This window comes from Coregonus clupeaformis, chromosome 12 (assembly GCF_020615455.1).
Source record: "Coregonus clupeaformis isolate EN_2021a chromosome 12, ASM2061545v1, whole genome shotgun sequence".
NCBI classification, from domain to species: Eukaryota; Metazoa; Chordata; class Actinopteri; order Salmoniformes; family Salmonidae; genus Coregonus; species Coregonus clupeaformis.
Genome location: NC_059203.1, coordinates 42691621 through 42705790, shown reverse-complemented (window position 1 = coordinate 42705790; position 14170 = coordinate 42691621). Strand labels below are relative to the sequence as shown.

At 42.3% G+C, this 14170-nt stretch overlaps 1 protein-coding gene across 5 annotated transcripts; it reads right to left on the bottom strand.

Annotated features, from left to right (window-relative positions):
• Positions 1-428: 428 nt before the first annotated feature.
• Positions 429-12923, bottom strand: LOC121578668 (ubiquitin carboxyl-terminal hydrolase CYLD). Of its 5 annotated transcripts, none has more exons than XM_041893043.2 (14): positions 12696-12922; positions 7599-8097; positions 6995-7127; positions 6085-6335; positions 5794-5962; positions 5421-5553; positions 5118-5225; positions 4734-4813; positions 4545-4611; positions 4185-4317; positions 3515-3623; positions 3211-3329; positions 1932-2136; positions 429-1242 (listed from the first exon to the last, which is right to left on the bottom strand). In XM_041893043.2, the coding sequence occupies exons 2-14, from the start codon at positions 8028-8030 to the stop codon at positions 1046-1048; spliced, it is 2136 nt and encodes a 711-aa protein (XP_041748977.1). In that variant the 5' UTR covers positions 8031-8097; positions 12696-12922; the 3' UTR covers positions 429-1045. The 5 variants fall into 5 exon arrangements, with proteins under 5 accessions (XP_041748977.1, XP_041748979.1, XP_041748980.1 ...); XM_041893045.2 differs by having other exon boundaries at positions 6995-7124; XM_041893046.2 differs by having other exon boundaries at positions 429-1233; positions 12696-12920.
• Between the last annotated feature and the right edge of the window lie 1247 nt (positions 12924-14170).

The following is a 14170-nucleotide window of genomic DNA, read 5'->3' as shown; positions in this document are numbered from 1 at the left end:
AAAATAGATGTTGCTCTCCGGTTTTGTGATGAAACAAAGGTGTGGTTGAATTTATTCTGCCACTATGTCTTCTTATTGTCTCGGCCTTAGGCCTATATATCACGGTGTCGAGGCATATGATCTAACAGGTTATAGAGCAAACAACGCAATTATCACAACACATGCTGTAATATTGCTTTTTTTCCTGGCTTGACTTCCCCAGTGATTTTACCCACACACGCCTACTACTCATAGGTGGGCTGCGAGCTCGCGATCGACCTGTTGGAGACCCCTACAGCATGCATCTCTCCATCTCCTTTCCATACCCGAAACACATTTATCATCAGTTATTTAAGAACTGGGGTGTATACCTGTGCATAATTCAATCTGAACTGAAGCAAAATTGGGAAGAAATCAGAAAACACAGAATTAATTATCCCATTAAAAAATGTAATAGTTTAAATGCACATTCGGATCATTTTGAGCAGACTGTTACAACAATTTTAACTAGGCATGGATAACTCACCCTTGTCATTTCAACATGTTCAGTCAATAGAACATAAAAAGGTACCATAGTATATCATTCATTCTTTAATTCCTTCAATATAAAAAAGCAGAAAAACACTGACATTCAATAGAATTCCACAAGAAGTCATAATCATCAATCCACTTCAATTCCATAAATCTAGAGTATATGATACTGTACGTTTACATACAAATGTGCAACAATAAAACATTGCCAAAAGACAAGCAGTGAGTGGAAAATGGTTGGTGTAGGCATTGAGGGAAAAAATACATATAGTTCAATTGCCCTTCCTAACCACAACCTCATCAATCAATCTTTATTGAAACAAAGGTCAAGTAGGTCTACATTGGCAAAGGAAAACATTTGAGAAGAACTTGTCATCATAAAAGCATACCATTCAAGTTTAGGTTCTTCAGCTAATCATCAGTTTTATTTCTGTGAAAATGAATTGACGCCATGGCGACGCTGAAACCAAGGTTATTGTAGCATTGTTGTGAGAACGCTGTGTTCTCCCCAGTACACTTCAGCCTTGTGCTGTCTTTATCTGTAGAGTGCCATGGAGGCACTCTGATATAAACACATGTAGGAGTCACTCAGCAGCCTGCGGACAAGCTCTCCAGCCTGGGAGGGGTCAGCCCGTGCTAGCTCCTCCTCTGACTGAGACAGGAAGTCACCCACCTCTGGACAAGCTCTGATCTCTGGAATGTTGTAGCCACTCTGGTCATCACCTGAGGGGACTGAAGATTAGAGATCTGACAAGTGAAAGACTGATAAGACTAGACATTTACGTCAGGTTGCAGTGTTCTCTACATCAGGTTCAAAGACAAAGTAAGTAATTGGGTATCTAGTGAACAAGAAATACAAATAAATAACTTTACAAGGCAAGGAACAGTCTGCAATTCAACGGAAATTATTATTTGTTCAGCACCTCAGAACAAATGGATTAAGCAGTCTGTTCTTCCTTTTAGAATAATGTTTTACCAACGCGACATCCAATCAATAGGTTTTGAAATATACAGTGCTTCACAGACTTTTGATGGCAACTGACAGGATTCTTCAAAAAATATACACTACATGGCCAAAAGTATATGGACACCCATTAAAATGAGTGGATTCGACTATTTCAGCAACACCTGTGTGTATAAAATCGAGCACAGCCATGCAATCTCCATAGATAAATATTTTCAGTAGAATGGCCCGTACTGAAGAGCTCAGGGACTTTCAACGTGGCACCGTCATAGGATGCCACCTTTCCAACAAGTTACTAGTGGAAAGCCTTCTCAGAAGAGTGGAGGCTGTTATAGCAGCAAAGGGGGGGACCAACTCCATATTAATGCCAATGATTTTGGAATGAGATGTTCGACGAGCAGGTGTCCACATACTTTTGGTAATGTATTGTAATTTTGTTCTTTGAGGTTAATCTCACCACATCTGTCTGCCATGCTGTCGAAGAAGAGCCATGAGCGAGGGCCAGGGCCATACTTCACAAAGGACACATAGTGGCTAGTGTGGATGCAGAGCACAGCGAACAACTGCATTTTGTGCCTGGGTACAGGGGCATCTGCCGCCACCTCCGCTGGCACTGCCAGGGCTCTAGGGCAGTGGCCGTGCCGAGAGGGATGAGTGTGCACCTGTCACAAAGGGAGAAGTGGAGATAGAGAGGGAAGGGAGGATGGGAAAGAGGGAAAGTAGATAGGGAGATTCAGTTAGATAAAGGAGACGAAATCAATAGACTTGCAGGTAGAAAAGCTGTAGCTCAAAGAGTCATGCTGCTTAACTGTATAGAGTTGGGTCTGAAATGATTGACACCCTTGATAAAGATGAGCAAAAATGACTGTTTAAAATAAATAATTCAAATACTGAGCTATATTGTATGCTAAAGAAAATTGGCACACACTAGTTGAATCAAAGTTGTTTCCATGTCATTTAAATGAAATTACATTGAACCAACGTGGACTAGACATTGAATTGACGTCTGTGCCCAGTGGGCCAGGACCAGTGGAAGCCAAATAGCCCCATAACAACAAATATCCACCACCGTATTTTACAGTAGGTATGGGGTTATTTTCTGCTTATGCATTCTCATTTCAATGCGAAACCCACCACTGGCGTGCCTGGCCAAAGAGCTCTATTTTCATGTAATCTGACCAAAGCACCGGTTCCAATCCAAGTGCCAATGCGGTTTAGGAAACTCCTGGCATTTCATTTGTTGGATGACATGAAAATTGAGCTCTTTGGCCACGCACACCAGTGGTGGGTTCGGCATTGAAATGAGAATGCATGAGCAGAAAAGAACTGCATACCTACTGTAAAATATGGTGGTGGATCGTTGATGTTATGGGGCTATTTTGCTTCCACTGGTCCTGGGGCCCTTGTTAAGGGCAGTCAGTAAGCGCAGATGAAGGATATCAAGGATTTGGAAGGATTCTGTATGGAGGAATGGTCTAAAATCCCTCCCAATGTGTTCTCCAACTCATAAAACCTTTTAGAAAAAGGCTCAGTGCCATTATCCTCTCAAGGTATTGAAAACAGGGGTGTCAATAATTTTTAACAACATTTCTCTGAGCAATTGTATTAGTATAAAATAATATAATTTCCCCTTTAAAAAAAAAGAAGACAATATAGCTCAGTATTTATTTATTTTATACAGTCATTTTTGCTCATCTATATCAAGGGTGTCAGGACTTTCTGACCCCACTGTATACCTGTGTCTTGCAGGTAGTGCAGTACTGTTTGATTCTTCCTGGCTGGAGCTTACGGTCCTGTAGGCACTGGGGGCACTCATACTCTGCCAAACGCCCACAGAGGAAGCATTCTCGGGGGGCTGATGGGAGAAGAAAGTGGGAAGGTGTCACTCAACCTGAAGACAGTTTACAATGGTAAGCTATGCGCAGGGAGTTACTGCATGGCCTTACTTTTATTCATAGGTATACGTGGCAGATGTGTGATTAAGCGTTTTGCAAAAACCCCTGTGAGTCTTTATAAACATTGACTGATGCTGTAACTCACAGTTGTATAGAAGATCTGTGATGTCAAATTCTGTTGAGGGGATGATGTGGGGGAACATCTTGTACTTCTTCCCAAACCTTGGCATGTGGACCATGAGGCAGGATGGGATCTGAGGGACATATGGAGCCGTTTTTATCTGAATATCAAATCATTTCTGGTTAATAATTAAGTACTGTACGTTACTGTGATTGTTTTCAATTAAAATAGTAAAAAAAGAAACAAAAATAGCTTCTTAGCAAAGAGCAATTTCTCAAGCAAGAATTCTGCTAGGACTATCTGGGAGTGGTTTGAGTGGGGAGGGTAAAACTGAAAACTAGCTGTTATTGGCAGAGAGGTTTGGAACTCTATTTCTTATTGGTCTATTAATCAATTTACCGCCTGGTGTTGACACCAGGCAAGCCAAAACTCCATCCCATCAAAACAGGCGGAAATAACAGGCAGTCTTTTCAAACAGCTCTTACACTAAAAGGGCATTATCATCATTTTTACAATTCTACAGTATTATTCCAACCTCAGTGTGGAATTATGTATAAAACACAGGAAAATCTCGTTTTTGACTGCACAGGGCCTAAATATTAAAGCAAAGTGATCGCCTTCTAAACAAAACTTGTGCTGCCTACAAGGCCTTGTAAACATTGCTCCTTAGATAACCTTGCACAGTATCACCCACCTCCTCAAACTTGAGGCCACAAGACAGCAAGGAGATATCCAGTAGCTGCTGAACAGTGGGAGTCTGTGTCACCTGCTCCTTATCCAGAATAATCTGGAATGTGTAGGCCTCCTGAGATGTGTTGTTATTCGACCTGAGGCCCAGAGAACAATCAAGTTAAGCAACTCAGTCATGGCAGTGTCAAATAAGATCTAACAGAAACTCAGAAGCCCAGACAATGAGAATGGAGATAAGAAGTGTGAGGAGGAGAAGCAACGAGCAATAAGTAGCCTACAGAATAACATGCTAGAAAGAGAAAAGATATGGGTCAGGAGGTCAACTAGAGCAGCAGAGAAAGGTGAAAGGTGAACTGGTTCAAACCTGAGTTTAATCAATGACTTCATGCAAAGCACCTGCTGTAAAAGGATTGTGATGAACTCTTCAGGGTCTACAGGGAGGCAGGATAACACCATTTAGACATCATTTCCCTGGGCTGGTATTACATTTCTGTTTAAACATGACAGTAAAGAGACCCATAGAAACAGCACTATGAGAAATGTGTGAGCGTACCTTTCTCTTCTGTTACAAAGGTGTCACAGCCGAGCTGCTTGCGGAAGTTCATTACGCTCTCAGCAGGCACAAAACCTTGTCTGTGGATAACACACACACTGGTGTCACTCTTGGTGGCCACACACAAAGATACACACAACACACTTTCACATTATACAAACACACAGAGATGCACATTCATATGAAGTGCATATACCTGAACATACACTACCAATCCGCCAGAGTAATATCAGACATGCGTTACAACCAGATGAATGCTTTGTTTTTCAGTCTAGGTTGAATTACAATGTCATAACGCCCTTATTTTGAAGACCAGCTGATAATACAGGCCTGCCTGAGGGTCAAGAGGATCTAGAAAACTGCAAGTACAGACAATGTTTCTACCTGCGCAAACGGTTGACAATGTCTTTCTTCAGAGAGCGAGATATGCTACTTTCTGTGTCAGCTGGTTTGTGGCAAACACTGTCCAGGGTCATAGATGAGCTGAACAGACTGTGGAGAGAAGTAGTAGCTTTATTAACTTAACAGTGGTCATGGTGCAACATTAAGTCCTTCTTTACTACAATAAACTGGGCTCAATGAAAAGGATGCCCAATAAATAGTGTTAAATTGTAATACAATTATGAGAGTTAGGAACAGTGACCTACAGGAAAACCATTTGACCAGAGGGGATTGAGTTAAGTTTACCTGAAGAGAGTGGCGTCGAGGTAGCAGGAGTTATAGTGCCCCTGGATCCCCTTCATCTTGCCCACGAGCAAAAACAGGGCTTCCGACTCAGGTATAGGAGGGACGTTCTCGTCTGTTTCCTCCAATGGAATGACTGATACAAACCATACAAAAACATTATTATGTACCACTTAGATAATAGAAATACAACTGGTAAATGTTTTATATCTGCTGTTGGTTGGTGTTTGATTCATTGTGTGTTTGGTTTGAGGTGTGGGCTGCAAACTAATGCATACAAGGCTATTATTACAATGCCATAACCTGAGATTATCTACACTGTTTATGTGTGTGTCAGCGTTAGGTAGGAGTAGGACCTATGTAAGTGGTGTCTAACCTGGGGGGATATCTGTGGCTTTGAGGGTCTCCTTTTCAGAGGGGGGACATAGGAACCTTCCATCTGGACTGCACTTTGTGAGGGGCACAAACAAGGCCCTGCCCACTTTACAAGTGAAATACCGCTGACCTCCATACATCCCGTCTGAGCAATTATTCACCTCGTAATCCTGATGGCAAAAGCATAAAGGAGTTGCTGAGGAATCTAATCTGATTGAGATATCGACATCTCAGAGGAGAAGAATAGGCAAGCTCAATAACATTGCTTACACAGATCACATCTTACACTCACCAGCTCAATTCCGGCCCAGTCGTTTTTATTTTCTGAAAGGACGCCCATCCAACGGATCACCCCATATACAGTGATCCCAGTGTTGGATGTTACCTGCACCATGGATCCCACCTCAAAAGGGGGGTGTGACGGGCTTTGGGTTGATGTTTGGGTGACACTCTGGTCTAAATGGTTTATATCTCTCACTTGTCGTCCACGAGATCCCATATTAGGCATGGAGTTGATACGTGACACCACCTTTCTGTTTAGATCTGGGGGAGAAGAAGTTGAAGAGGTGGGGTAAAAAAATCACACATCACATGGTTTCTCTCCTTGTCACAAATCCCATGTCATGTCTATCTCCACAAATATACACAAATTCCAGAGCATGTGATGGATCTCTGCTGCTACATTCCAGAGCACCTCGACCAGTTTTACCAGTTCTGTACAAGAACCGCTCTATGCCGCACTGTCTAGCCACAGGTGCAGCTCATTGCCATTCAATAACAATGACCATTTCTAACTGATAAGCGGCTCCCCTCGTGACAGCAAAGGGAAACATTTTAAGATTTAAAGTTAATTTCCTGCAATTCTACACAATTTGCCATGGTACAGAGAGAAGATTCTGCAATTTTCTAACTCATTTCATGCGATTCTACTCATTTTGCCATGGGGCGGAGAGAAAAATGTGCAGTTTTACAGCTAATTTCCTGCAAGTCTACACATTTTGCTATATACTGGTCCACGGGCCTACAGAAGGGGGGCCGCCAGTTGCCCATCCCTGATGTAGGCTAATGGGTTAGAAAACTAGAAAAGCCAGGTAAATGTGTCATATTTGGTAAACAAATACATGTAGGTCTATGTGCTTGCATCCTAATCCCATGAGAATGCATGGGCATTGATCACTAGCAAGTAAACATACAGTACTGACCCTCTGAATGACTGTCTTTCCAGCGAGGGCCAATGCCTACAGAGTATGCTGGGACAACCTGGACAATGTCTGCTGCACTGAACAGGGGGAGAGGGGCTGGCTTCTTAGAGGACACTGTTTGATCAGAGTCCTGCTGAAATGGAAAGGAAACAGGACAATTACAGTAAATCAAGTACACTCAATCCCATACAGTAGCTGTGCTGAGAATTTTTACTGGCGAGCCGGAAATACAACAAACTGCTTTCGAGCAACTGCCAATTGCTCAGACAATGTTATCAAGTTTCAAATGTTATGTAAAAGTTAGGTGCTGTAACTAATCAGATAACATTTTGGATCTTCCCCTGAGAGGAACATTCTTGTCTCCTGCTGTCACTCATGTAAATCAATGAGAGGTTCAAGTGACTTGACAGGTACAGTTCACAGTGTCTGCCATACTGTGGCATCAATAGGCTAAAATGTTTCTCTTATCGATGAGAGGATCAAACAGACATTCAAACAGACAGAAATTCCTGATTATGTGCTTATACATTGGACAAAATACTGGAAGCCATTCCCTATGCTGATATGGGCTTGCATACCAGACTTGTAGAAGTTGCATACTCACCACAAACTCAACCTCAAAGCCCAGCATCAGCAGGTCCCCTTGGTTCTCCTTCTTACCGATAAGCATCAGGTTCCGAACCAGGCCTGGCTGGTGACCTTTCTTGTGCTTAACCACCACCAGGTCATCCTGAGACAGCACACAGATGGCCGAAAAGAGCTGAGGGTTACACAGGAGCTCCAGGCGTTTGCTGGAGGGAGACACGAAGAGCAGCAGCTGGGCCTGGTGGCGGGTGAGGGGGTACGTGTCCTCCCTCTTCACCATGTCCCCGCTCTTAGGGTTCCCACTGCTGCCACCTCCGTACAACAGTCCCATCAGCTCTCCATTATGCATCACTGCCTCCACACGGCCGATACATCCTCTGGAGAAGCCTTTTCTCGCCTTCCCCTGTGTCACTATAAAGAACTTGTCCTTCCCTTCTCCTTTTGATTCCATTCCTCTTCTAAAGTGCACAATGGTCCTGCTAACAAGCAATGCAGAAGTTGTGTGACTAGCAAGCACCCTGTCAGGGGAAGAAGTAAAGAAAGTATTATTCTATCCTTCTGATCATTCACTTGTATTATGAGAATGGGAGGTCACATTGTGCTGTCACACTCAAAGCATGACTTTTAAAGGTTCTAATTTATAAATAAGTGACAGATAGGTAGAGGCAGAGACAGGTCTCTGGGTAGAGGTATACACAGCTTTTGAAATCAATTCAGTTTAGGATGTTTTTGTTGTCTTGGGAAACCTCCCCAAAACAATTAATCTATTTTATTTTTTTACGTTGCGATATTTGTTTATGCCATTTTTAACAATAATTCAACATCCAGCTCAGTGATATCACAATAGTATTGGGAATTAGAATACTAGAATGGACTTTCTTATGATGGGATAAAAGGTCAGCCATTTTGGTCAGGGAGTTGGTCAACCATAGTCTGCCAGTGCTGTGATTAGATCAGGGGTGTCAAACGTCCGGCCCGCGGGCCGGATCAGGCCCGCAAACGGGTTTAATTCGGCCCGCGAGATGATAAAAAAAATATATATATATATATATTGTAAAGTATAAAAATGCGCTGCAATTTTTCAATAAAATAAACTGCTGTTCCAATTGCGTCCACTGGATGGCGCAATAGCAATTGTGTTAAGCAAGCAAACTGTTTATACCGGGGCAGAGCAAGTAGGTCAAGCACGTGCAGCCAATGAGCTACTTTGTTTTGCCCGAGATATTTATTACGGCTTCTACTTTTAACATTATGTGCTTTGGCACCCTCATTGCCCCAATATGTCTCTGTCAAAAAAGAGAAAAGTGGACGCAGAGTGCAGAGTGTTCCAAGAAAAATGGTCATCCTATTTATTCATGGAATTGAATGGGAAAGCTGTATGTTTGGTGTGTTCAGAGCATGTTGCAGTGCTGAAAGAATATAACCTTCGTCGCCACTATGTGAGTCTTCATGCCGACAAATATGACAACTTTCAAGGACAGCGGAGATGAGAGAAGGTGAATGAACTGTTGGCGGGTCTGAAGAAACAGCAGTCTGTGTTTACTCACAGCCGAGACATCAGTGACGCTGCAGTGAAAGCTAGCTACCTAATAATAATAATAATAATAATAATAATAATAATAATAATAATAATATGCCATTTAGCAGACGCTTTTATCCAAAGCGACTTACAGTCATGCGTGCATACATTTTTGTGTATGGGTGGTCCCGGGGATCGAACCCACTACCTTGGCGTTACAAGCGCCGTGCTCTACCAGCTGAGCTACAGAGGACCACCTCATTGCTAATGAAATCGCAGTGGCTTCAAAACCATTTAGTGAGGGTGAATTTGTAAAAACATGCATGATGAAGGCAGCGGAGATTGTGTGCCCTGAAAAGCTTTTGCAAATATCAGCCTGACAAGAAACACAGTTGCAGACAGGATTTCCGATCTTTCAGTGGATTTGGACAGCCAGTTGAAGCAAAAAGTAAAGTCATTTATTGCGTTTTCGGTTGCAATTGATGAAAGCACGGACATTACAGATGTTGCACAACTGGCCATTTTCATCCGCGGAGTTGATGACACATTGACCGTCACCGAGGAGTTCGTGGAGTTGGTGCCGATGACAGATACAACGACAGCAGCTGATATTTTTACCGCACTCGTCGGCGCGCTGGACAGGGTCGGAGTGGACTGGTCCCGCGCTGTCAGCCAGGCTACAGATGGTGCAGAGCACCTGAATAACTTGAACAAACAGCTGCAAGGGCGCAACAAAGTTGTCACGCAGTATTATGACAGCATACGTTCTTTCAAGTTGAAGCTGTCATTGTGGGAGACGCAACTTGCCCGTGGTGATGCAGCTCACTTCCCCTGTCTGAAAAATGTGTGCGCGACCCAACATGTGGCAGACATGAAGCGGTTCAAAGATAAAATAACGGGACTGTTACGGGAGTTTGAGCAACGCTTTCAGATTTATGTTTATATGTTTTTATGTTGATGTGCTATTGTTTTTAATAGATTTTATTTTATTTGTATATTTAACCTATTCTTGACTGTGGTTCTTGCACTTGTTTGGGGAACAGGATTTCATTATTTTTATCTACATTTCTGCCTGAGAAATGACACCCTGATATAGTTCTGTGATCTGTGATATACTTCTGTGAATCACTGAGGCATTGTGTGTTTGTGTGTTCTTTGTCCTCAGAACTTTCAAATAACTTGAGGTGTTTTATGATTAATAGTGATGTTGTGCTTTTGGACACTGTCCTCAGGCTCCAGCTTTATGTTTATATGTTTTTATGTTGATGTGCTATTGTTTTTAATTGATTTTATTTTATTTGTATATTTAACCTATTCTTGACTCTGTGGTTCTTGCACTTGTTTGGGGAACAGGATTTCATTATTTTTATCTACATTTCTGCCTGAGAAATGACACCCTGATATAGTTCTGTGATCTGTGAAACAGTTCTGTTAATCACTGAGGCATTGTGTGTTTGTGTGTTCTTTTTCTTTAGAATTTTCAAATAAACTTGACATGTTTTATGATTAATAGTGATGTTGTGCTTGTACTATTTTGGACACACTGTCCTCAGGCTCCAGCTTTATGTTGTATGTTGATCGTATTAAAACAAAGAAAACAATCTGAAGTTGTTGTTTTTAAGTTATATATATACCATGATTTTTCTGGTCCGGCCCACTTGGGAATAGATTTTCCTCCATGTGGCCCCTGAGCTAAAATGAGTTTGACACCCCTGGATTAGATAGTGTAAAACAATGAATTTGAATAATTTTGCTGACGACACGACGGTGGTAGGCCTGACCACCGACGGCGAAGAGACAGCCTACAGGGAGGATGTCAGAGACTTGGCAGTATGGTGCCAGGACAACAACCTCTCAAAGCCAGTTAGACAAAGGAGCTGATCGTGGACTGCAGGAGAAAGGGGGGAGAGCACGCCCCATCCACATCCATGGGGCTGTAGTGGAGCGAGTTGAGAGCTTCAAGTTCCTTGGCGTCCATATCACTAAGGACTTAGCATGGTCCACACACAACCGAACAGTCGTGAAGAGGGCACGACAGCGCTTCTTCCACTTCAGGAGGCTAAAAAGATTTGGCATGGGCCCTCTGATCCATCAAAAGCATCTTGACTGGCTGCATCATAGCTTGGTATGGCAAATGCACCGCCATCGACAGCAAAGCGCTACAGAGGGTGGTGCGGACAGCCCAGTACATCACTGGGCCGAGCTCCCTGCCATCCAGGACCTCTATATCAGGTGGTGTCAGAGGAAGGCCAGAGAAATTACCAAAGACTTCAGCAACCCAAGCCATAGACTGTTCACTCTGCTACCGTGTGGCAAACGGTACCAGACCAACAGGCTCCGAGATAGCCTCTTTTAGAATCCGAGAGTGAAATACTTACACACTTGTCTCTAAAATGTAGGCTCAGCATTCCTGAACAGTCCCATTACAAGTCAGAATGTTGAACAAACTTCATTTCAATTTACTTTACCTGTTGTCCTCTGATTTTGTCCCTATGTCAGAGGTAATCTGATAGAAAATATCCATAGGGAAGTGTTATCAACCCGACCTTCAGTACACTGGTTTGTATTTACGGTTTTTATTTTCAATACAGATGCAATTCGCACGTGACAAACACTTCCACAATATGGCTGAGCCTAACCGAACCACCGACTGAACCGCAAACACTTCCAGCTGATTGCGAGGAAACGTGCTTCGGTGGACTACGTTGGGTTACTGTTTACATATCGTGCAATGAGTCAAGAGATTTAAAATACAAGCGACAGAACCTACTGGCGCCGCAAAAAGTCAAGTAAACAACACTTTCCTGTGGATAACCTATCTCCACCTCCTACCGCCAAAAGGACCAACGGCATGTATAACCAGTAAAGTAAGTATTTTTTTTAGGGCGACTTCGGTCAGACTGAAAATCCACGGAGTAGCCATGGTAAGCGTCTGATGTATAGGCAAGCTCCGAGACAGCTTCTACCCCCAAGCCATAAGACTGCTAAATAGTTCATTCAATGTTTACCCCGACTATCTGCATTGACCCTATCTTGCACTGACTCTATGTACACTCACAGGACTAGATATACACACAATATACAGACTACACTGACACTCTCACACATTCACATACACACACTTTCACACTCATAGGCTGCTGCTTCTACTCTGTTCTTTATTCGTATTGTTATATATCCTGATGCCTGGTCACTTTACCCTGCATTTATGTACATATCTACCTAAAATACCTCGTACCCCTGCACATTGATCTGGTACTGGTCCTCCCTGTATATAGCTTTATTCCTCGTGTTACTATTTAATTTTGTATTATTATCTTTTAACTCTGCATCGTTTGGAAGGGCTCGTAAGCAAGAATTTCACGGTAAAGTCTACACCCGTTGTATTCCGCGCTTGTGACAAAAACATTTTATTTTATTTTATTTTGATCTGTCTGGAACCAAAATCACACAGCAACTGGCAACAATGTCTCTAACAATTGTATTTTATTACACTGTCCACAGACGACAGTCTAGTGTAAACCAATATCGAGTAGCCTACAGTAACGTTAGTTGCATACGAAATTACTCCATTTAAATTGAGTCAATCTTACTGACCGTTTATCCAAGTATCTGAAGAGCAGTTATTCCAAAGTATTATACATTCTTCAGATGACTGTAAGGTAAAACTTAATCCTCGGCGACTGTAGCTCGGAATAAGGAAGTATTCCAGCGTAGATAGCCTAACTGACTAGTTCTGTGACCGAATACGCCCATTTAAACTGTCCTCTCCTCTCTGACAGTGACACGTGAGAATGAAGATTGTGATTGTTTTTGAAGAGAATTGTTTCAGAGAAAGTCAACAGTAAACATGTCGTCCACCATGAATGATGCAGCGCCCCCCCTCTGCCCAATTGAGATATCGCATGTGACTAACACATTTGAGTTTGTATTTGTATTTATTAGGGATCCCCATTAGGCTGCTGCCTTCTTCCTTGGGTCCAAACACATTAAGGCACTTACATTACATATAAAACAAAATATAAAACAGTACATCATATAACATTATTACACCACTACATATCTACAATACAAAATGTATAATACCACCATACAACAATATTACAATGTACGTGTGTAGAGTGCGTGTGCTAGGGCTTGTGTGCATATGCGTGTGTCTGTACCTTTTGTGTGTGTCTCTTCACAGTCCCCGCTGTTCCATAAGGTGTATTTTTACCTGTTTAAAAAAAAATCTAATTCTACTGCTTGCATCAGTTACCTGTAGACATGGCTCTATGTAGTACTGTGCGCCTCCCATAGTCTGTTCTGGACTTGGGGATTGTGAAGAGACCTCTGATGGCATGTCTTGTGGGGTATGCATGGGTGTCCCAGCTGTGTGCTAGTAGTTTAAACAGACAGCTTGGTACATTCAGCTTGTCAATACTTCTTACAAAAACAAGTAGTGATGAAGTCAATCTCTCTTCCACTTTGAGCCATGAGAGATTGACATGCATATTATTAATGTTAATGCTCATTAATGTTAGCTCCCCGTGTACTTTTTGTTCTAAGCCAATTGTAATTTTCCTAAGTCCATCTTTTGTGGCACCTGACCACACTACTGAACAGTAGTCCAGGTGAGACAAAACTAGGGCCTGTAGGACCTGCCTTGTTGATAGTGTTGTTAAGAAGGCAGAGCAGCAATTTATTATGGACAGACTTCTCCCCATCTTAGCTCCTGTTGTATCAATATGTTTTGACCGTGACAGTTTACAATCCAGGCTTACTCCAAGCAGTTTAGTCACCTCAACTTGCTCATTTTCCACATTATTCATTACAAGATTTAGCTGAGGTTTAGGGTTTAGTGAATGATTTGTCCCAAATACAATGCTTTTCATTTTTTTAATATTTAGGACTAATTTAGTCCTTGCCACCCATTCTGAAACTAACTGCAGCTCTTTGTTACGTGTTGCAGTCATTTCAGTCGCTGTAGTAGCTGACGTGTATAGTGTTGAGTCATCCACATACTGTACATAGACACACTGGCTTTATTCAAGTCATTAGTAAAGATTGAAAAAAGTAAGGGGCCTGAACAG

What these genes read in the sequence shown, in the direction of transcription:
- LOC121578668 (XM_041893043.2), bottom strand. Translation starts at nt 8,030, where the DNA reads ATGGAATCAAAAGGAGAAGGGAAGGACAAGTTCTTTATAGTGACACAG. An exon ending in AGCCACAGATATCCCCCCAG is followed by an intron (nt 5,554 to 5,793) that starts GTTAGACACCAC and finishes GGTTTGTATCAG; the next exon opens with TCATTCCATTGGAGGAAACA. An exon ending in CACAGATCTTCTATACAACT is followed by an intron (nt 3,330 to 3,514) that starts GTGAGTTACAGC and finishes TTCTCCCATCAG; the next exon opens with CCCCCCGAGAATGCTTCCTC.